This window comes from Carettochelys insculpta, chromosome 1 (genome assembly GCF_033958435.1).
Source record: "Carettochelys insculpta isolate YL-2023 chromosome 1, ASM3395843v1, whole genome shotgun sequence".
In the NCBI taxonomy this organism is placed as follows: Eukaryota; Metazoa; Chordata; order Testudines; family Carettochelyidae; genus Carettochelys; species Carettochelys insculpta.
The window spans coordinates 57,572,992-57,597,570 of NC_134137.1; the positions used below are offsets into that span (position 1 = coordinate 57,572,992).

The 24,579-nt window shown below is 40.2% G+C and overlaps 1 protein-coding gene across 5 annotated transcripts in view; it reads right to left on the reverse strand.

Annotated features, from left to right (window-relative positions):
• POSTN (periostin) overlaps positions 1 to 14,605 on the reverse strand; it is a 55,595-nt gene extending 40,990 nt beyond the window's left edge. For all 5 annotated transcript variants that reach the window (XM_074986896.1, XM_074986881.1, XM_074986905.1 and 2 more), the window contains exons 1-6: positions 14,445 to 14,605; positions 12,950 to 13,048; positions 5,096 to 5,160; positions 3,655 to 3,812; positions 2,766 to 2,930; positions 1,535 to 1,681 (exon numbers count right to left, since the gene is read on the reverse strand). In XM_074986896.1, coding sequence (XP_074842997.1) covers positions 1,535 to 1,681; positions 2,766 to 2,930; positions 3,655 to 3,812; positions 5,096 to 5,160; positions 12,950 to 13,048; positions 14,445 to 14,566 — 756 coding nt within the window. In that variant the 5' untranslated portion in view covers positions 14,567 to 14,605. The remainder of the gene's footprint in view (positions 1 to 1,534; positions 1,682 to 2,765; positions 2,931 to 3,654; positions 3,813 to 5,095; positions 5,161 to 12,949; positions 13,049 to 14,444) is intronic.
• Positions 14,606 to 24,579: the final 9,974 nt, after the last annotated feature.

Sequence of the window (24,579 nt, forward strand, 5' to 3'; positions counted from 1 at the left end):
ACTAGGAATGAAATATCCAACCTCAATAGGGGTTTACCTTTACTTCTTAAAAAGTAAGCATATGGGAATCAATGTGAACAAAATATGAATTAACTCAATCTCTGTCTGAAAAGAGAAATCACCCCAAATCTTTTCTGATTTTTGTAAAGTGCTCTTAATTTGCTTATTTTCAGTTCTCTTCCTCCACCTCATATACTCCACGTGCTTGCTCACTCTTTGGTTTCATCTAGATGCAAGTATAATGACGAAGTATTGATAGGCTGTTTTGTAGGTAACTTTGGTCCCTCTGAGACCACAGAGAATTTAGAAGTCTTTCAAAAAAGTCTGAACTCAAAAGATTTTCAGACCGTTTGTTAATGTACAAATGTTTGGCTCCATGCAAACAAGTGCCAGTAAACATCAGGGTGGAATCCTTGCTGCATTGAATTTGATGGGGTATGCCATATCTTCAAAATGGTGTTGGGATTTCACTCCAGAACTTTTGAAGGCTTATTTGCTTCGGGCTGCCCACATATTTGATTTGCCCTTTTGAAAACCTGTCCTAACCTGGAACTCACCAAACCAATGTGATTATCATGTTTTGATTTCATTCAGACAGCACCCACAACTTCCAGTGTCAGAACATAAAATACACTGAATAGGTTATCTAGATTAATGTAGTTATTTACAGAATAATGTAAATTGTATTTTAAAAATGTTGTGTGAACAGGTTGGAACATCTTTAAACCAACTTATTTAAAAGCATCTTTAATGTTTTAAAGGATTTATTTATGAATGAATGGCACCGCCCTATCATTTGAGCACAGATATATTTTGACATATATAACTCCACCTACCAGGAAATAAGAAAAGCAGCCCTGTGTAACGGCTGGCTTCACATGCCTTCTTCAGTTTTTCCTACTTCCTCATACTACAAAAAGGGGGCCTGCTGGGCCGTCTCTCTGTTCTCTGCTGTTTCTAACATTTGTCTTTCTTCCACAGGAAAAAGAAAAGATAAGGAAAATCAGAGGAAAGGAAAGGAAATCAGAGAGGCCTTCAGTTCTGGAGGAAAGTAAAGTAAAGGCTTGGAAACTTTTCACAATAGGCTGGGGAATCAGCCCAAGCAAGGCAAATAAATATCCTTCCCAGCACTCTCTGCCCTACTTTCTGAAGGCAGCTAGATCAGTAAAGCTTCCATGATTATCTCTCTAGTACTTCCATTACTTTTAATTATTTTCCCCATTTTGCATATAATCCTGATCACACAAGGCCAGATTCTGCAATGTGTACTCACACTGAGTACCACCTGATGCTCCAAATGGCCTCAGGACTCAAGGAGTAAGGACAGATCTCTGGGAATAAGAGTCGGGCACCTACATAAAAAACTATCCTTCTTCTACTTTGTATCTTTTGGTGGACTAGTCCTTAATTTGGTTAATTTCAATCCTCTAATAATGTGTTAATTGTGTTTTCTTACATCTAAGAAAATAGAAAAAAAGAAAGGAAAATTACATGGCCCAAAAACCTTGTTGGCATTTTATTTTCCCCCACTCACTCTAAGTGATGATACATCATCCTCAGCTTCAAGGAAGTCTTGAATGGTATTTCCAACAGGGGTCAGGACACGGTCAATGACATGAACAACACCGTTTGTAGCAATCTGGTTGCCGTGGATGATTCTGGCACAGTTAACAGTAACAACCTATGTTTAAAAATTGTACAGTACAGCATTAAAGTGGCATCCTACTTTTCATATATACTTTTAAGGAAAACATCTGGCTAGGCGTAGGAACGGACTATGTGGGTGCTCCAGAGCTCAAGCACTCATTGAGAAAAACAAACAGCGAGTGCTGGAGTGCTCAGCATTTGGTGGGCTGTGTTACTCTTTTGTGAACCTCAGTGCCTGGACCATGGCCCTGCGTCAGTTGGACTCTTCCTTCAAGACGCCACCTACTGCTCTGCCCTGAGGCTGTGGTCCTACCCATCTTCCTCGCAAGGTCACATCCCCACTACACCTTGAGGTCCTATCCCTGTTCACCGTCCTCTCCTGTGGCTCTGCCCATGCTGTGCCCTGAGAGTCCATGGCCATTCAGACTCTTCTCCCTATGATCCACCCATGGCTTGCATGGGGAAGACGGGGTGGAGAGGATCACCAACAAGTAATGTCATCACTTGTGCAGTCACCTTGCTTTCCAACCATATTACAATTGTGCAGTGTTCCATGTGCCTGAATGGTTAAAATAGTTCTTACCTTTGGCTGGCACTGATTTAAGTGCCAACCTAATATGCAGTTTTGATGACTTTAAGAGAACAAATACATGTAACTTTACTTTGAGAACCCGCATTTACAAAGATGAAATCCCATCCAGGAAGGTAATATAAACATTTCTTCTATGACTAAATATTTGTGTTACATGCTGCAATTGGAACAAAAGAATCTAACATTTCTTTGGCAATATATGAAAAAGAGTGTAATAAATGTAACTTCTGATATTTAGATTACAATGATCTGTCCTATCGTCTTTAGAAGAAAGTTCATTCAGTGTTTTTACTACTTCCTGAAGATAAAAAATAGTTACCTAGGTCTTAGTAATGATCTTTCAGTTTATGGAAGAGCCCTGCAATGGACAGATTTACCCTATATTCCTAGCCTGTGTCAGGTAAGATGTATAACTGATAAACTCATGAATTTCTCAATTCATTTGATAAATAAAAATATTCACACAGTTAATGAATGAGACCACCAGGACTTACGGTAATAAAGAAGGTTATGGAAATAAACTTACCCCATTAGGATAATGATTAATAAACAGTTGCTGATCATTGTACATGGATAGAAGAGTCAGGCCATTCTTAAGATCCTTTGTCAACATGCGCTTGTTTACCATATGGTTGTGGAGGGCATTGTACAGTTCGATATTTACATTGTCGATCAAATTATTATGAATTTCCTGAGAAGAAGATTCAGTTAGGCATTTCCCAGACAATCTCTTAATCAGCTGGTTTACAGATTTCTTTGACACAAAAAATGCTGCCAACATATTTTTGAATGCATATTTCCTTTGATGAAGTAAACTACTTCAATTGCATATCTTATTGGTATGCACTGTCCCAAAGGACTCTTTAAACTAATTAAGTACTAAAGGCAGGATGCCTTGTTGCATAAGCAAGACATTCCATTTTTTTTGTTTCTTTGTTTTTTGTTGTTTTGTTTTTTTTTGTGGTTCAGTACTGACTGTCATCCATCCGTATTAGAACCGCTTCAGTTTTCAAAACTATTCCCAAAAGCTATGCTGACTCACAAGGATAGTTTTATTTATAAAGAAACCAACCACCAAAGTAATCCAGGTGCTGGTGCACAGTCATAAGAACTATTTCTCATTGACGGTGCTCAAAGAGATATCTTTTGCTGCTGGTCATTTATTCTTGATTTTTTTTAAAGTAAACTACCTGTGTTCCTTAAGCATAGCTTGGTACAGAATAATATAGGAATTAAGTTTAAATATTAATCTCTGATATATTAAGAACAATCATTGTTTCTAACATGGTTGAAAACAGAGCTACCTTAGATACAAAAATATGTACTTATGACATTTACATGTGTGTGTGCGTGTGTGTGTATGCATTACATATATACAAAGGATATCTCTGCAAAGGATATCTCTATATAGTTACTCTATCCAAGAGGTCCCAGGCTTCATTGCTTGGTGCAAAGAATGTGAATGATCCCCGTCCTTCAATCTCTGCTCTCAGCTTTGACATGTCAGAATACTGTTGAGTGGAGGTTGCTCCCACAATTCCAAGAGTACCATAAACATGGTCAATAGGAACAACTAAAATACACAAGGCAAGAATACTGTGAATTCATTGATGAATCAGTCTCTTAAAATAACACTTATTACCATTGTTTGAACTGGAGGAGAGAACCAGCTTAATAAAACCCATGTAACTGAACCTCGCTTTTCTAATTCCAGAATTTTGGTTCAAATAAAGTCGAATTTGCTATATAGGACCCAAAAGAAAGAACTCGACAAATATTTGGAGGTGAGAAATTCTCCACCTCAGTCTGTGGAGAGATCAGGTTCTGAAAAAATGGCTTTATAAGGCTCCTAGAACCCCGGCTGACCATTGGTAGGATGCTGAGAATCCTGGAGCTCCTGATAACCCAAGTTAGGGCTCCTAGCATTTTCAGGGTCTTGGCAGTCCATGAGACAAGTGTGCTGCCAGACTACTGGGTAAATTTCCCTTAAACATGTGCTTCGTTTCTAAGGGAAAACTAGACAAAATAGAAAGGTTTCTGTAAAACCTTTTGAATTTGGCCTCAGCATTTTCCCATGAAACCATGATCCACTGGAAAATGTCTGGCCAGCCAATTCAACTCAATAGCCCTTGGCAACTCTTATTCACCTCCAATAGCCACCCCTCCTCCCTGACTTCAGGGCTATCTCACCTCCAGTCCTTGGTTCTGCAACATCCCTCCCCCTGCCCAGTGCTGTTTGGTCCACTGCAAGCAGCCACATAAAAGACGTAAAAGGAGCTCCACACAGCACAAGACATGCACACCTCCTATACAGTTCCTCCAAACCCCGGCCCCTTAAACAGTGGGACTGGGGGTACTTCTCCTGGTGGGTGGGTTCACATTTTAAGGCTTGTGGTGTACATTTTTAACACTGGCCTCTAATTTTTGATGCTTTAATGCACCCCAACATCAAACACCTCCAGGATGATTTCCAGTGGTGCTGCCCACTCTCAGCAACATCAAACGAGGCTCTGGGTGCTCAGCAGTGTTGCCTCTAATTTTTTTCCATCCATGGGCAGAGTAAATTTGGTTATGTGTAGCAAAGCATGTGCCGATATACACCATCACAAGAAAAACATGCTGCTCCCTGTGAGTGGCTACAGGTGCTCTGTTAATCAGCTGAGAAGCATTGGGATCTCTCCTGGGCATCTGCCCAAGCACTTAGCTTACAGGGAACACTGATGCTCAGTCAGCACCTCTGGGAACTAAGCTGTAGATGTCTCTTGATTGGGCACCCAACATTACAGACCACTTCTGAAAATTTACTGTATGAGAATAGATTTTGCATATTAAGGTCATGTGCATCTAAGACTGTACCTGCTGGGCAACCAGGCTCTCCATCCATCTTCATGTAGCCAGGGCAGCATTCATATATGACAGTTCTGTTGGGTATAAAGAAATGCTGCTTTACATAAAGTACAAATCAAAATTACAATGATAGTTAATGATCTTAGTTTTAATTTTTTAACAAATTATTGACTTGTTTTCAATTTCCATGGCTAGAATTCCCTAATCATATACACTTTTTAACATTTGGCAACTGATTTTTTGTTTGTATCAAATCAGAAGCTATTAACTGGCTTCACTGTATTGTGTTTAGTACCTCCGTAGCATTTTGAATACAAATCACATCCACCACTCAGTAAAGGTTGGCGAGGATGTTGGAATGGATGTGGGAGGGGAAGTGGAGCTAGCAAAGGGAATTTTGAAGGGGAATAATGTGATTGTAATAGCAGGAAAGGAAAATGAATCTGATGGTGACATTTTGGCTAAGAAGGGATTGAGCTAAACCAACAAGTTTACACAAGGAATCAGACAAATCAAAGGTGAAGGATGGGAAGGATTAATAAGTCATGGACAATTTTTGGAAGTGTGGACGGAAAGAAAAAAGTGTCAAGTTTTCATAACAGTCTAAACATGAAGGGTAAAATGATGATAGTAAGAGTCATGAATGCAAAGACCACTCAACACTACATTGCATCTGATGAAGAGGGTCTTTGCCCATGAAAGCTTGTGCTCCAAAATATCTGTTAGTCTGTAAAGTACCATGGGACTTCTCATTGTTTTTGCAGATATAGACTAACACAGCTACTTCTCTGATATCTGCCAGCAATAATGTGAAGGTGTGAAAATGGGATGGGGGAGGGTTAGGCATAAGCCCTGTGGGCTGCTGACAGAAAATGGGAGGAGGTGGAGCCACTGAAAACCAATAAAAACTGGACTCAGTAAAGGTTGACTGGTTTTGCTGTGAGCAGTGTAAAAAAATCAAAGAAGATGGAAAAGACAAGGGAATGGCCATGGGTAACTTTATCGAGAGCAAGAGTTACAGAGGGTGAAAGCCAGATTGCAACAAGTTAAGGGAAGAGCTAGCAGAGAGGAAGTGAAGGTGGCAGGTGCAAGAGCTTAGCTGGGAAAGGGAGGATGGAGATGGGCTAGAAATTGGATAGTACAGTTGTTAGATGAAGTCACCACACCTTTGAATGTACAAATTCTCCTTAGAAGTAGGTTGGTGCTATCTATAGTGTTGCATTCAACATTATGGCTTATTTTTTGTTGTACCTTATTGAGCTGAAGGAAGTAACAATTTTAAAACAGACATCTTTAACCGAATCAAACCCCCAATAAATAACTACAACTCTGTTGAAGTCAATGGAGTTATGGCAAGGATGAATGTGGTTGCTAGAGGATAAAGAAACCCAGGAAATTATATGGACTTACTGAAACATGAAAAGTAACATAAATGTTTAAGCTCTTTCTTCTGTGGTTATTTCTTTTCGGAGTAATTAGTACACACTAAATTGCTAGAAAACATACAATCAGAGCTTTACATGATGTTTTTCTTAATGCCTGAGGCTAATCTGGGATTAAGTCACACTCCCTAGAGGCAGTGCTGGAGTTCCAGAGAGTGATTCATTGAGGATTGTGAAATCCAAAACTAAAAGTATAAAAAGGGATCTCAGTTTTGAAGCAGGCAGCTCCCTAGAGTAAGCTGCGTGGGTTTTTGTGGCTTTTTGTAATGAGGCAGAGCTGATAAAGTATTAGCAACAAATACATTAAAGTAAATGGTTTGCTCAAATTACTTGAAAGTTGAAAGTTTGAGAAATTCAGGATAAAAATCTGTTTGTAGACACTTAAAAATGAAGGCATAAACACATTACAAAGCATGAATTTAGAATAAGAGTCTGGGCTATATAACTTACTGCAAAGTGATAGCTGGTAAAGAACAGAGTTTTTTGTTACAGAGAATTTGCTCTGCCATATTGGATTTGATTGTGCTATGAATGTGGGTTGTTTGACTCCCTATTTTCTGTTTTTAATCTGATTTTAAAATTACTCCAATTATACGTACAATGTGATGGGGGCAAATTTAGATACAACAGATCAGGAAAGGGATCTTGGAATTATAGTGGATAATTCTCTGAAAACATCCACGCAGTGTGCAGCGGCAGTCAGTAAAGCAAATAGGATGTTAGGAATTATTAAAAAAGGGATAGAAAATAAGACAAAGAATATCATACTTCCCCTATATAAAACTATGGTACGCCCACATCTTGCGTACTGCATGCAGATGTGGTCTCCTCACCTCAAAAAAGATATACTGGCATTAGAAAAAGTTCAGAAAAGGGCAACTAAAAAGATTAAGGGTTTGGAAAGGGTCCCATATGAGGATAGGCTAGAGAGACTGGGACTTTTCAGTCTAGAAAAGAGGAGATTGAAGGGTGGTATGATAGAGGTATATAAAATCATGAACGGTGTGGAGAAAGTGAATATTGAAAAGTTATTTACTTGTTCCCATAATATAAGAACTAGAGGACACCAAAGCTGCGTCTACACGTGCACGCTACTTCGAAGTAGCGGCACCAACTTCGAAATAGCGCCCGTCGCGTCTACACGCGTCGGGCGCTATTTCGAAGTTAACTTCGACGTTAGGCGGTGAGACGTCGAAGTCGCTAACCTCATGAGGAGATAGGAATAGCGCCCTACTTCGACGTTCAACGTCGAAGTAGGGACCGTGTAGACGATCCGCGTCCCGCAACGTCGAAATTGCTGGGTCCTCCATGGCGGCCATCAGCTGGGGGGTTGAGAGATGCTCTCTCTCCAGCCCCTGCGGGGCTCTATGGGCACCGTGGGCAGCAGCCCTTAGCCCAGGGCTTCTGGCTGCTTCTGCGGCAGCTGGGGATCTATGCTGCAGGCACAGGGTCTGCAACCAGTTGTCAGCTCTGTGTATGTTGTGTTGTTTAGTGCAACTGTGTCTGGGAGGGGCCCTTTAAGGGAGCGGCTGGCTGTTGAGTCCGCCCTGTGACCCTGTCTGCAGCTGTGCCTGGCATCCCTATTTCGATGTGTGCTACTTTGACGTGTAGACGTTCCCTCGCTGCGCCTATTTCGATGTTGGGCTGAGCAACGTCGAAGTTGAACATCGACGTTGCCGGCCCTGGAGGACGTGTAGACGTTATTCATCAAAATAGACTATTTCGATGTCGCAACATCGAAATAAGCTATTTCGATGTTGGCTGCACGTGTAGACGTAGCCCATATGAAATTAATGGGTAGTAGGTTCAAAACTAATAGAAGAAAATTTTTCTTCCCACAGCGCACAGTCAACCTGTGGAACTCCTTGCTGGAGGAGGCTGTGAAGGCCAGCACTCTAACAGAGTTTAAAATAGAGCTTGATAAATTTTTGGAGGTTAGGTCCATAAATGGCTATTAGCCAAGGGTAAAGTATGGTGCCCCTAGCCTTTAGTCAAAGGCTGGAGACAGATGGCAGGAGACAAATGGCTTGATCATTGTCTTCGGTTCATCTCCTCTGGGGCACCTGGCACTGGCCACTGTCGGCAGACAGGATACTGGGCTGGATGGACCTTTGGTCTGACCCAGTATGGCCGTTCTTATGTTCTTATGTTCTTTTGACTCCATTTATTTTTCAGATGGCCAAATCTGATACACAAGAATTCTAGCTGAGCATCGCAAAAGTTGCGTGCAACTCTGGAATATACTTTGAGTATTAATTCACTTTGTATCCATCACCCAGAAAGACAAGACAGCTATACATTGTAAGCTACATATTGCAACTATGCAAACCTGGTGTGGGTAGGATGCGATTTAGTTTGGAAAAGGATTGTGCTTCCCCCGGCTGCCCCAGCAAGCAGCAACAGTGAAAACTGCTCCCCGACACTGTGTGCAACAATTGTTTTTCTTCCTCCCACTCTGTGCACCCAAAGTTACACTTTCAGAGTGGTTCTTGGCCTTTTCACAAGACACGCACAAGGGTGAAGAGACTGCTTCTTGCACCCTTCATCCCACAATCCCTGTTCATCCCTGAAAGAGTTAGGCAAAATTTGGGTCCTGAGGAATATCTGCTGCAAACCATCAATCAGCATGTATTGTCCCTCCAGGGAACTGCCTTATTGTGAGAACACAGACTTTTCTCAGACAGAAAATATTCCAAAAGGAAACAGGAAAATACCCTGTTTGTTTTGTTTTTTCAACCTCTCACTTAGCTTTTGATAGGAAAGGGACTCAGCAACTATCAGATACTGCATGTTTACTCTTCTTCAACACATTCAGCAGGAAAAAAAAATGCAGCTTCATATGACTACACTTTATGTGAGGTGGACAACTGGCCAAAAAGCAAAATGCACCAATAAGATGTTTAGCTGGCCAAGAGTTTCAGTGCTAGTACCTTTTCCTTATTTTATTCATTTTAATATACAGGATGCTGCCTCTGAGGACTGCTAGTAATTCAAGTCTGGCCAGTTCTCACTTTTAGTACCCGAAATCATGTGTTCCCTCACAGGTGACTGTAACAACAAAGCTGATACGTGAAACATTTGTGAAGTGTGGATAGATGTGAGGGTGTAAGGACTGTCAGTAGGCCCAATGCTGAGGTCGCTGGAATGTGCAGTGTCTGTTAAAATCACTACAAAACGATGTTGCACAGCACCTTTCAGATTCAGGGGCAATTTAGATTAAAAAAAAATACAGCCGCACCCCATCCCCACCCCATAGGAAGATGTTGTATAAAATCCACAGCAAAACATCTTCACAGTAATATCACATTCCCAAAACTTTTGGCTCTGTAATTCTGCAAATTCATCACATAATGTTGTGTTGCAGAAGAATAGTGGCGTGGTGACTCTTCAGAGAATGACATACTGCTGCTTTCGTAAGTAACCCAACCCAGCTCTTTGCCACTTCCACCTCAACACACGGGTAAAGGGAAGTCTCAAGGAAAAAGAGTCATGGCCAGGATATCTCTATGGATAGCCAAGCAGCCTTTTGGGGCAGTAGGCAAATGGCACAACTCAGAGAGGCCAAGAGGCTTGTTTGCAAATTATCTGTCTTGGTAGTAGACATTACATACAGTACTATTAAAATTACAAGCATCTTTATGAACCAATAAAGCCCCTGTTTCCACAGGGTCCTCAAGTCAGTAATTCAGCTGAGGGGTTTGTAAATAGAGTTGTTAATGGGAAATAATAGAATGTGTGCTTTTTCGTGTCTTTGGTACATTTTTTGGATTAGTATATAACATCTGAAGACATTTACTCTGAAACTGTTGTAACTATAAGAAATAATGTTATTTTTAAAATGAGAAGGAAGCAAATTAATTTATCTAGGAATAGATGTAGTTCTATTTTTAGTGTTGTTCCATTTTTTTTGTTAATAATTACATTTCTGTAGGCACGATCTAAGTTAAACCAGATGTTCCACAGTTGCCGCACAAAAATTACCACTATATTCATCATTTAATCCATAACCAATCTATAATTTTACTTCAAAGACACTTTTTCTAGTATCTGAACATCCCTAAAAGCATCAAAGCAGAGCTCAGAACATATACATCTGTGTAACCTCACTGTCAATGAATCCAAATTACCCATAATGAATCTTAATTTTAATACTCTAAAAAATCTCTTCGTGGCCTTAAAATATTTCTTCTGTCACATCTCATGATGTCTTCAGCCACAAAATATAACTCATGCTACCAGTGTGGCTTAGATGAATAAAGAGTCTTTCTGTCGTCTTAAAACAGTCAGTAGTAGTCTTTCAATGGGTATTGGCAAGATATGACAAGACATGACGGCCATTTCTACACATGCCACTGCTAATAAACGGCCCGAAATATGCTAAAAAATGTTGGGAAGAAGGGGCCTCCGGAAGGAGGACTTCCTTCCGGAAGACCCCCTGGGGGCCGAGCTCTACACGTTGTTTTGGAGTCCGGAAGAACATCTTCCGGACTCCAAATCATGTGACCTTATGGTAATGAGGCACAGGAAATTTGCAACCATGCCTCATTAGCATATTTCAGGCCATTTATTAGCATGCCCCTTTCAGAGAAATGGCTGACATGACATGAATGAAGCAGTGAGTCTGCAGAGGCAGCTAATGTTCCAAAATCAGCTTTGAAAATGTCCAAAGACGTTCAATCTCAAACATTTTCAAGAAGCATCCTTCTGTCTAGCACGTGACTAGTGGAAGAAAGTTTTGTGCCAAAGAAGACAGTGGCAAGGCAGGCTTTGAATAAGTGGTGAATAAATAGCTTGGACTATTTATACCATGTGCTCTGAAGAAAATGGATTTCAGTATTGAATTGCAGTGTCATCAGGAGTAGGAGAAAAGTCTTCAAGGAGAAAGATCACAAGAGAAGCTAAAGTTGGCACGATGATCAAATGCAACTTCTAAAACACTATTCTGAGTCCTGGAAATAAAATGACATTATCTCCACAGAGTCCCCCAGTCTTACATGTAAGTGAGTTGATCAATATGCATGAAGAGGAGACAGATCCTAACTCCGCTGCCGTAATAAAACAACTTGTGAAAATATCACTGTAACTCAAAATGGGAGAGTTAGAATTCTACTTGCTAAATGATATTCCAGAGAAGTTTCTAAAGATTCAAAGAGATATCTGGGCCTATTCGGATGAGAATATCACTGTATCCTTGGTAATAATATAATATACTTCTTAATTACCCATGGCTATTGTAGAAAAAACACAAAGTCTATAATAGTAGAAAGCTGAGCATTAAATCTTTCCCTAGTAAATTGAATGGTAGTTTTTCCTTTGAATTCAATGGAGTCTACACTTCAGCTCTGATATCTCAACTGACCTTAGAGGTCAGAAATTTTGAAATATATGTAGCACAAGACAAGATGTTGGAAACTTTCCTTTACTGGTGTATCAAAAACATAAGGAGCTCCATAGTTCTATACCCTCCTCTTCCCACTGTCTTTCCCTCAGGAGCAATTCCAGCAATTTGTCATGAGACCTGTCTGCCAGGAATCTCAAAAATGCGAAACAATGTCATGAACTTCAAATATTGACCAGAACCAGTAGCAACCCCAATACAAGGTTGTTTCAGTTCTTTACTGTGACTTCACAAACCTGATTTGTAACTGTGAAGAACATCTATGCAAATAGTTATATGAGGCACATCAACATGATATCTGGGCCCCGATGGGTTAATCATAGTGTTAAATATATTATTCTAAGGAGCCCAATCTAACCAGCTCTCCTAGTCACTCATGGGAAAAGCAACAAGAAAAGTGATGCGGGAAGACTTCTGCACTGGATTTGAGTGCTATAGTGAGCATATCCCCAAAATAGCATATGACTAGAAGGTGAGGAGTCATTAATCACTCTGTCATTGCTCTGAAGTGAATTTTGTCATCACTCTCATAAGGAAAGCATTTGATTTCATCTTGAAATTAAGAGATCACGATTACTATAAAGAAAAAAGCCAAAAAGCCTCTAAGGTACTGAAAATTATATCAAAATCACATAGACTTAGTGTAAAGCAGACAAAATAGTTTCCTAATATCCTTAGGCATAATCTGTTCTTGTTCCTTGTACAGAGTTAAAGATGTGGTCTGAATACAGTACTGGAGCCACAATATACTGAATTCCGCTTCCAGCTTTGTATAACCAGAGGTCATCCCTCTGTCTCAATTCCACCATTTTTAAATGTGTGTTGTGAGATTAACCAATATTTGGAAAGCCCTTGGAATTTAAATGCTTTGTACTTGGGTGACATTTTCCAAAGTGCCATTGCCAGCAATGGGAGTTCTGCATTTGACACAAGCATGTACTATGTCCCTAAGGAAGACGAATTCTGCAGTAATATTATACTATTTCTGTAATATTGGATTGTCAGGAAACAAATAACACTTACGCTTTCTTTCCACAGATAGCCCCCTGATGCCAGTTTCTGCAGGTGCTGAAGTATTTCTTTTTGGTGCCCATAACTTGCTGAAGAGCACAGACATTTTGTCTAAAAATGGGGACAACAAACACCATCAGCTCACTGTAGATAGGTGAAAAAGTGGAATTGAAACCAAATTTGAATGCTGTATTCAACAGACAAAAGCCATAAATGAACATCTAGTCCTGATTTCCAGTGAAAGTGTGACTTCAGACAATCACCACCCAAACTCATGACACCACCCTGTGGAGTTCTTCAGAAAGACCACACTTCCTAGAAACAAGAGGTGATTCTCCCCTTTCAGCCAGCTCATCCCAGTATTGCTTGTGAACAGACACTGCCAGATGTGCCTCATCAAACTTTCATTCCTTAAGCAAATTATAGCTTGCTAGGGACCGAGCTGTGACTATTTCTCATCTCTTTTCATCAAAGTTTCTCTTCTGCACAGCTGTATGTCATGGGGGGTTGGCAGGAGAGGGCAGAAAGCTGACTTTTTCTTTATCCACTAGGTAACCCCTCTTCAGTAATTCAGTCAGGTATTTGGATTACCACTCTTTGGAATGTCAAGAGCGCCTAAATAAACAGCCTCCTAATTGCATGGGGCCAAAGGGTAAACTGACACAGACAAAAAGTCAGAAAATTGGATCAAGGAAAACATTGTAACATTGTTTGTAAAAGAGCAGTTTCCTCAAAAGCAAATTTCCATTACATCACTAATTACATACTGCAGTAATTTATCTGTTGCAGTGTTGGAACATAACGCTTTTTGAAAGGGGAAACCATTAAAGTCATATTCTACAAAGCCTAATTCATCCTTCAAGCAGGAGAAAAAAAACCTTTTGATTTAAAAAAAAACCCACAGAGGTAAGGTATCTTTGCTAATGAATCTTAAAGCAGCTTTGTTTAGACTCTGAAAACATTGGATAAAATAAATAACTTCTAATCACAGCATTTCTAGGTCTTGCTGCACCACAACATTATAAAGCTTATGTGTGAACTGAGCTTGTGAAACGTGCTAATTGTGCATTTATAAATTTCCAGTGAATTGGGTAGAATTCATACTTCCCACTGGAAAAAGAAAAAAGAGAATGTGCATGTTGTGGAATGTACATTAATTCTGGTAAAATATTTGATGGTCCAGGTTAAGTAAGTCTGTTCATATATTATATCAGTTCTAAACTGAAACATATGCATTTTACTTATACACAGATATAAAGTTTAACTTTCAAGGAGTTCATGAAGTTTAACAAGATTTATTCTTACCTTGTGTTTTGTATGAAAGTAATTTGAAAATATATTCAATAACATATGCCTTTTAGAAATAATATATTTAACTCAGACTCACTAAGAACTTGCAGTGCACAAAACTCATTTTAATATTATGCCTAATCTTCAGCTGAGTGTGAAGGAGAGAACTTTCAAGCACTCCTTTTAGGGTATTGTAAAAGAGAAAACATATACTTACCCCTGTGCACGTGCCCTGATTCGACTATGGGACAAAATCTTGTCATAGTGAGCAGAAGAATCTGCTGAATCAAAAGCAGACAACAAAAAAATGGAGAAGGTGGATAAAAAAAGGATCTTCATCCTTAATCCCCTGTTCCTCCTGCCTAGTCTAATGAGAGAACTGGCAAAAAGTTTTGGAGAGCTCATAGTTTATATACATGTTACAGGGCTGTGGGAGGGAACTTTGGATCAACCTGAGACTTTGTACCACCCTTCCAGGAATAGCAACTTCAGACTGCCAGCTTCAGTTAGCTTGAATTATTAGCATTCATCAAACATGCAAAGTATGTGTCATTCCCCTTTCCCAACAATGTGACTAATTTTCTTTATTTGATAAAAAGCAGATGTTTATAACTGTACTCAGTGGACACTTAAAAGGGCAGAGTAGTTAAAAAGAATTTTAGACCATGATTTCTGATGTTATATTTGGAATTTTGAGGTATCCAGCTGCACCAGATGTGATCAGAATTGCATTGTGTTAGGTGTGGTACAAAGACAAAGGGGGACGGGTACTTTTCTGCCTACCAGAGCTATACCTTGCTTTATATTGTGTTTTGTGTGTTTACTATTGTAACCTTACTTCAGGCATCTTATTAGTAAAACTGAGTAATGTTACTATCAACACTTCTCAATAAAACTAAAGTGAGATAGCGTGTGTGATCAGAAAAAGATTAATGCATCTACTGATTAATAATTAGTGATATAATGTAATGATGGGCTAATTAGTGAATTAATTTAATGCTGATAATGATTAATATTTACATTGTGCCTTTATGGATTCAGAGCATTGTAGAAACATTAATTAAGGTCTGGTCTGCACTTAAAATTTAGGTTAAAATAACTATAGCGCTTAGAGTGTGAAAAATCCATGCTGACCTAACCCCCCAGGGCAGATACAGTGAAGTAAATGGAAGAATTCTTCCATCAACCTAGCTTCTGTTGCTCAGGGAGGTGGACTTCCTACTGTAACAGAAATACACCCCTTTCATTGCTGTAATCTGAGTCTACTCTAAGGGGTCGCAATAGAGTAGTTACGGCAATTTATCTCTGGCACTATAGTATCCATTGTATAAATATGACCTTAGTCCTCCTCCCAAGCTTCTTATGAGTAGGTGGGGCAGGTGACATCAATTTATTGGGGTGCTTTAAGAGTGCTAACAAGCATGTGTGGTCAAGAGTGAGCCGGCTGAGATAGTGTACTTAGACTTCTATAAAGCTTGTGTAGCAATCCCTCACCAAAGGTTCTTAAACAAAGTAGGCAGTTATGGGATAAGAGGGAAGGTCCTCTCATGGATCAGTAAGTGGTTACAAGACAGGAAAGAAAAGTAGGACTAAATGGTCAGTTTCCACAGTGGACCCAGGCAAACAACAGGGTGTCTCAGTGGTCTGTAGTGGGACCAGTTCTAGTCACCATATTCGTTATCTGGAAAAAATGATAAAACTGAAGTGGCGAAGATTCCAGGTGATGCTAAATTACTTAACATAGGTAGGTCCAAATGTGACTGACGTGAGTTACAAAGGGACATTCCAAAACTAGGTGACTGGGCAACAAAATGACATGTGAAATGTATTGATAAATGGCAAACAATGCACACTAGAAAATATAATCCCAACTACGCATAGAAAATAACAGGGTCTAAATTATCTGTTACCACTCAGCAAGGCTGAGTCAAAAACCTCTCAGAATGTTAGGAACTAATAGAAAAGAGATTGGTAATAGGACAGAATAATATCATTATGCTACTGTATGAATCTATGGCACACACACACAATTTTAACACTGCATTCATTTATGGTTGCCCCATCACAAAAAAGAAGTACTAGAATTAGACAAAAAAAAAAAGATAAGGGCAACAAAACTGATTACAGGTTCGGAAGTGCTTCTGTATTAGGAGAGATTATAAAGGATGGTACTATTCAGGTAAGGAAAGAGGTAACTGGGACAGAAGGAATACGGCAGAACTCTATGAAATAATTAATGATGTGGAAAAAATGAGTAGAGATGTTTTATTTACCTCTTCACATAGCACAAAAGCCCAGGGATCACCCAATGAAATTATTGGGCTGAAGGTTTAAGAATTAGATGAGTTAATGGTGGTTAAGTTAGTAGGTCTGTCAACAGTTATTAGATCAGATCAGTGTTTCCCAATTTTATTTCACCACGAAACCCTGTTTCAACTTGGAAGAATTTTGTGGAACCCCTAATAATGGTCTCATTTATGGCTTAACCACTCTCAGCCCAACCCCCCCCACCTCTGAGAATTAACCCTCCTCAGCCCCAAACCAGTACCCAGGACTAACCCATCCACCCAAAGAGGCCCTCAGCTTAACCCTGCCTGAACAAATTCTGCCTGTGTTAGCTCCTCCCCTTACCTCACCCAACATGGCAGACAAACCTACCTTAGCCACCACTGCTTCTCCAACTCTAGTCCCAAGGGCCCAGTTTCATTGGGCACCCTCTGGCAATGCAAGAGGCCAGCTGCAGCTAATGGAAGGCAAGGACTATGCAGGAACCAATGGACCCATCTGGCTCCCCATTAGGATAGCCACTGGCTCCCCTTGCCCAGCCCCCAGTACATATGCGCCAGCTACTTTGTTAGTGAGGGGCTCTCTGTAGCTCCTTGCCCTGCCGTCACTGAAATAATGGAACTAAATTCAGTTGGTTTAATGGCCGGATCCCTCCCACTGCCCTGCCAGCCATTAAATCAATTAAATTTAGTTCTATTGTTTTAGCAGCAGCAAGGCAGAGAGATGCAGAGGAGTCAGTGGCTGCAGTGTTCAGACCCACTTGATAGTCACATGTGGCTCTGGAGCTGCAGGTTGCTGACCCCAGTTCATTTTCTTGCAGAACCCTTATTTTCACTTTGCAGAACCCTGGGCTCCACAGAACACCAACTGGAAAACACTGGATAAGATGGTTATGGACGTGAAGCTATGTCCTGTGTATCTCAGAAGCTGGGATTCAATGACAGGAGACAGATCACTCACTAATTGCTCTGTTCTGTTCATTCCTTCTAAAACATTTGGCACTAGCCACTGTTAGAAGACAAGATACTAGGCTAGCTGGATCATTGGTCTGACTCAGGATGGCTATTTTTATGTTCTTAAGTGTCAATCTTATTTGATAAATGAAGGAACTGAAGAAGAAAGGTGAAGTGACAAGATCAAGGGCACTGCGGGTCAATGTCAGTGGCTGGACTGGAAGTTTCTGAACTGCCAAATCAACGCAAATTTCCCCAGAAATATTTTAGAATATTTTAAACAAGTGTATGAATACAGTTTAATTTATAATCTAGCCTTTATGAAAACGGGTCAGTTCTTAACCCTGAGTTTAATAGACCTAATGTGTGTACTGCAGGAAAGTGCAGAGCTCATGTAAAATTTTGGATTGACATTCCTGGGATTGTGTGTGTGTTTCGCTACAGAACAGGTACAGCATGGACAGAGACAGCGGAACTTTCCCCATGCATATGTACAAGGATGGACCATATCTAATGGGAAGAAGATTGTTCAGGATTATAATAATGCATTGAACCAATATAGGACTCTATGACTATGTCTACACTTACAAAAAACTTTGAAACAGCCATGCTAATGGCCAAATCAAAGAATGCTAATGAGGCACTGAAATGAATATTCAGCACCTGATTAGCATGCCACCAGCCACAGCACTTTGCAAGTGCCATGGTTCGCTCCTCTGCGGCTCGTCTACATGGGGATCCTTTTCAAAAGGACCCCGCCAACACTGAAATCCCTTTATTTCTATCAGCTGACATAGGAGACATAGGAATAAGGGGATTTTGTTGTTGGCGTAGGAATTAGTACATTAGCATGGCCATTTCGAAGTTTTATGTAAGTGTAGACGTAGCCTACATCTTCATAGGACCAGATTCTGGGTAACTTCACACAAGTACATAAAGTACAGGGAGAAAGGACAGAGAACCTTCCTCTGTGACAGGTAGAATTCCAATGTCTGTCCTACCCGCAAGTGTCATAGCATCATCTGAACCCCTTGACACTCCAAAGGGCAAAGACTGAAAGCCAAGAACTCACCTCTTTCCATACCAGCTGGTGGTCCAGGGACAGTGATGGTTAGACAGATTCTCTCCTGCCCTGCCCTTAACTTCCCACAGAACTCCAGTTGAATGGGCTTTATATGGATCACTTTCTGCTGATTTCCAAGGAAACAACTGGGTCTCGACTGTTAGGATGAAATCTCTTTCTGATGCATATTGCCTGTTTGCAGTTCCCATTGATGTCAATGGGAGCTGCACAAATGTACCAATGGGAGTGTACACTGCATATTAAGCCTTAAATCACAGCAATCTGAAGACTTTTTTCATTTTTCGTTCATATATAAAAGTCAGTATTGAATAACTGATTTCCATTACAAATGAATAAACGGAAAAATTAAAATGAGTATTGGATGACTCACTTTTAGGCTACAGTTACAGTAGTGAGTTTTGTCAACACAACTGGTAGAATGTCCACACGCAAAACGTTCTTTTATCAACAGGTTGTTGACAAAACTCAGCAATTTCACAGGCAACATTTTGTCTCTTGGTCAGGAACCATAATACTATTATTCACAGAGTCTTTCAACAAAAAATCTGTATGGATACTCTGGGTGGCCCTCTTTCGACAGACAGAGAGCCCAGGACAATGGGCAGCCCCCTCTGTTGTGCTTCTGGGTGCCTATTTTGTCGAGAGAGCAGTCAGGTAGTCCAGCTTTTGTGTGTGGCCACACTCTGTTGACAGAAGTTTTGTCGGGAAATCTCTTCCAACAGTGACTTATGTCAGCAGAGCGCTGTAATGTAACTGTACTCTTAGTATATAGCTGTTTTAATGCCAGAAAGAGGTCCCAGAGACAGTAAGAAACCACAGCAAATGGTGGTGAAAAATAATAAATATGACTTGTGTCAGATTAATCAGTCCCATTTAGAAGGAAATCAACCTTAATTTGTAGCATCCCTAGTGATATATCATTGTACTGTTTATTTATGGACACACATTATAGCAAAAATTAAGCAACACAGATACAGGTTGAACCTCTCTACTGCAGTACTGTCTTGTCCACCAAAATCCATGCTCCAGCATGATTTTAATTAGCCAGATGTCTACTTATTATGAGTGTGGCTAATTTTTTGTGGTCCTATAAAGTTGTTTACAGCCACCATTTGTGTCTCTGTCTTCTGTGCTGTTATTCACTTCTAATTTACTCTTAAATGTCTTCTATGAGCGCAGTAAGCAGTGGAAGTGTTGGTGATGCTGCTAGATAATATTGACCTTCTGTGGTTCAGCAAATTCTCTGGTTCAGCAATGATCGGGTTCAGGACTACAGAGGTTTAACCTGCACAAAGTTTTGAGAGAAAAAACATTACATGCCTGTAAAATTCTGAGTAACACAGGTAAACCTTCTGTTCATCTGTTCACAGGAGTAAAACGTGGAATACTGAACTTTATATTACATGTGTCTGCATTAGTTTCCACAAACATTGTTCAAGAAAGCTGTTGACATGGTGACAGACACAGATTTTGCTATGTCTGCTAATGGCCCAGAGAATTCTGGAAAGATTTATGCATACACTTAACTGTAAGCACATGAATAATCCCATGACAAGGTAGCCAGGGCTTTGTTTGTTTGGTTTATCCAGTCACTCTTTCCTGACAAAGCTTACTTCAGGGAGCATAAAGAGGACTGAGGCCCTTGTGAGCCAAATTTAAAAAAAAATATTGAAAGGAAGGGATATCTTTGAAACACAGCACCTAATATTTATAAACCATTGGCCTAATATTGCCTGTATTAAGTGTTGTTGGGAAGGTGTGGCTATGCAAACAAATACACATGATCTCCAAGGGTATGTCTATATCACAAATAGCAAGTAGTCCTATGACACTGTAGAATTCCAAGTTAGGTGTCAGATTTGTCACCTTTAACCAGTCCCTGAACAGAGATCTTAACCATCTCAGGTATTGCAAGGGCAATTTTCCCACCCTAAATATTCACAGGAATGAGACACGTCCCACTTAAGTCACTTCATTCATTGGTCTTACTAATGATAGGTAACCCTTTTTTGTTTCTCCAACTCCCTCCCTGATATATAAACCCTGCATTCTGTTTTTCTTCTGCAGAAATGGGTTTTGCTCACAGAAGTTCATGATCTAATAAATTTATTAGTGTCTAAGGTGCCACAGGGCAGCTTGTTATTTGTGAATCTACAGACTAATACGGCTACCTCTGTGAGACTGTCTACATTACAGTTACACACTGCCGTGTGTCATATGATACAGGATCACAGGGTTCAGGGCCAAGGGGCTGCTTATTTACTACATAAAAATTCAGGCTTGGATTGGAAGCCTGAGTTCTAGGAGTCTCCCAGTTTGCAGGGTTCCAAATCCTGGGATCTAGCCTGAACTTGAACATCTGCATTGCAGTAAAACAGCCCCTAATCATGGGCGTTGTGAGTCAGAATCAGCTGTCATGGGTCAGACAGAAGTATCTAACTACAGTGTAGATCTATTCCAAGAGAACATAAGAATGGCCATACTGGGTCAGACCAAAGGTCCATCCAGTCCAGCAGCCTGTCTGCCGACAGTGGCCAGTGCCATGTGCCCCAGAGGGGGTGGACTGAAGACAATGATCAAGTGATTTGTCTCCTGCCATCCATCTCCAGCCTCTGACAATCAGAGACCAGGGACACTGTTCCTACCCTTGGCTAATAGCCTTTTATGGACCTAACCTCCATGAATTTATCTAGCTCGTTCTAAAATTCTGTTATAGTCCTAGCCTTCACAGTATCCTCTGGCAAGGAATTCCACAGGTTAACTATGCACTGAGTGAAGAACTTTCTTTTATTAGTTTTAAACCTGCTACCCATTAATTTCATTTGGTGCCCTCTAATTCTTGTATTATGGGCACAAGTAAATAACTTCTCCTTATTAACCCTCTCCACACCTGTCATAATTTTATACACCTCTATCATGTCCCCCCTCAGTCTCCTTTTTTCTGAACTGAAAAGTCCCAATCTTTTTAGCCTCTCCTCATACGGGACCTGTTCCAAGCCCCTAATCATTTTAGTTGCCCTTTTCTGAACCTTTTTCCAATGCCAGGATATCTTTTTTTAGGTGAGGAGACCACAAGAGCTGTTATGGATTCATCATTGTTAATAATTTCAAGGTAAGATGAGAAGGTTTTGTCCAGAAGAGAAGCTCTAGTTCAAACATAAATTCAGTAAGGGAGTTCAGTGAACTGCGTTACACAGGAGGTCAAACTAGATAATCAGAATGATCTCATCTGTTCTTATCTATAATTAGGCTAAAATCTCTGTGCAGCCCAGCAACAGTCAGTTTATAACTGATCAAACAAACTGGTAGAAATTATGCAACATTGCCAGTTAGCAAACTTACATGAAAAGAGCATAAATTACAACAAATCTAGAAAAGAAGCAAGCCAATGTGCCTCATCACTCAAATTCCAGATAAATAACTATACCCTATAAATGTATAAAAGTGTACAAAAATGCATAGACATGTTAGACTTAAATAAACTATCCTCACCGTCAGTCCATGAGTTCGGATAGGACTTTTTATTTTAAGCATCCATTTAAACACTTGGTTTGTTCTATGTTTATTTGAGAATTATAGAAATGGCATAAAATCTCATTAAAATAATTTAAAATACATTACAATAATACAGTGTGAATTTTCTGTTTTAATGATGATTTCAATGATGAAAAACTTATCAATAGCAAGATAAATGTAACAAAACAACTACAGGGACAGGTCACAAAACTAATTCTTTAATAAAATGTAGATATTGGTTGGTGCTTTTAAAGTCATTTAAACAGTATGAAGATAAAAATTTAAATGCTTCTGTAGTGATTTTGACTAGTGCTACTCGTATTTCTCTAGAGACCTCTAGTGGAGAAAACCCAGTAATATTTATTTTCCCTCAAATATTCTGAATGTTTGTGTTAAATGATTTGTAGGCCGAATAAAAAGGATTTTAACTGAAAACAAGGTTTAAATTTCTTCCCTGATAAGACAATTTCTGAATTCAAATATTTAATAGTTTGGATAAATGAATATTTAAAGTATGATCTCCTGGACTGCATCAAAGCCAGGAAGCACCTCCGTTAAATAGAGACCCAGGCACATATCTGTCCCTGTATCAGGAGCAAAATCTCAGTTGATACATGAGCCTCAGGCAGTTGTCCTGCAAAGTATAATCCTGCAGGTATAGATGGACTTCTGAAGAAGAAGAGCCTGGGTCAGGTGAAAAGACGTGATGAATATGCTGAATTTATGTTGTTTTGAAAAACATAAAGACACCCTGAAGCCAGCAATCTTACGTCTGAAGAGGTTCTTGCATGCAGAGGCCACTGAATTATCTGACCTACATAAGTGTATGTTACTCTTTGAATTATTCCATAAGTTTCACAAACCATGGTCCTTCTGGGCAATAGCAAATCAATTGTTTACCATTACACAACAGTTCAGTATAGGACATGAGGAATACCAGATGAAGAAAGAAAGAAGTTTTGAGTGACCGAGATTTTGCCCAAGCTGGAATTGGATAAGGACTCTAGAGTTAGTATTCTGACACATTTGAAGTTTCCATTAAATATTTAATAATGATACATTTTGTTTGTTGACACTTCCATGAGCACATCACCCTTTAGAACAAGGTTGGCTTAGTGGTTCAGTAAGAATTCATTAACAAACACACCACCCACTAAAGAATTTGAATGACACTAGGGTTTTCCATAGGTCTGTCATGCTGACATTCCTAATGCTCAAGGCTCCTCTCCTTCTGGGGGGTCTGGAGCTGAGCTCCGAACACATTGCCCAGGGCCTGGTGAAGTCTGTCACCAGCCCTGACTACACCTGCTCACACCTACCATATTTACTTCCATATTGGGCTACCCATGTTCAGATGTTTGTAGATGTTGCTGCCCTCAGAAATCCTGCTAGCTCTCCTCTAGCCAAGCTGCACAAGTAAAGATCATCCTCATTACTCAACTGCCCCAGCAGAAATTTATTCTGCTGTCCTTGGAACTTTCTCAGATTTGTCCATATCTTTCTGGCAATGGAATGCCCAGACACGAGAACAACACGTCTATGCAATTGTATCATTATCTGAGGAGCTACTGCTAATTTCTGTGGGAGCTCTGGCAATCACAGACAGTGGCTGTATAATCAGCTCCATAGACTATTGAACTCCTCTGCCATAATACAATGTCTTTGCTTTGTTCTGCAAAACCCGCCATGCTAGGAAGGGAGCTGCCTAAGCTAATTAATGGGAGATTCCAATAACAGGGATGTATTTTAAGCCTTGGACTCCGCTAGTGATTCACAAATGGGAACCTTTCTCCTGAAATCACATGACTTAGTCATTTCTCATGAGAATGAGATAAACACCCAATTTACTGGACCAGAAGAGCTATACCTGAGTACCCTAATAGCAGGCTACAGAGTCACTCTCTTGCTCTCTCTGTCTGTCTAATGACTCCAAGCTTTTATCCACAGTGGAGATGGAAGGAATCCCATAACACAATATCACAGCGCAGAGTAAGCCCCCTGACTGGAGGCAATTTAACCTGGGTCTCCTTCATCCCAATTATCCAGCTCATGGGCTAAAATTTATAATGTAAACACCACCAACTCTCTCAGTTCTTCTGTCCAGATTTTAAATGGGACCCAATCCAGTAGGCAGCCTATGAGCATGCCTACCACATTGGGTTCTGCTCTCAAGATAGGAAAGGTGTGTCTGCCTTACCTAAGTGGAATCACAGTGAGGGCTTAGCCGGGCGATAGGAAGCTGAACGGCTGGAGTTAGACAGCAGTGTGTGTACCAACACTCAGGAATGTAAGCACCTGGGGAGTTTTACCCAGAAAATTTGGGTCCTGGGTGAGTTTGGGCATCTACAAAATTCATCAGGAGTTTGGTAAAGTGCAGTGGAGTCTAGAACTGAGACTTAGACACATAAACCCAGACGTAGGTGCCAAAGTCTGGGGTGCAGGCACTCAAGCACTTTTGTGAATGCTCGGTGACTAGACAAGACATTAAATATGACCAGCCCTAAGACTTCTCT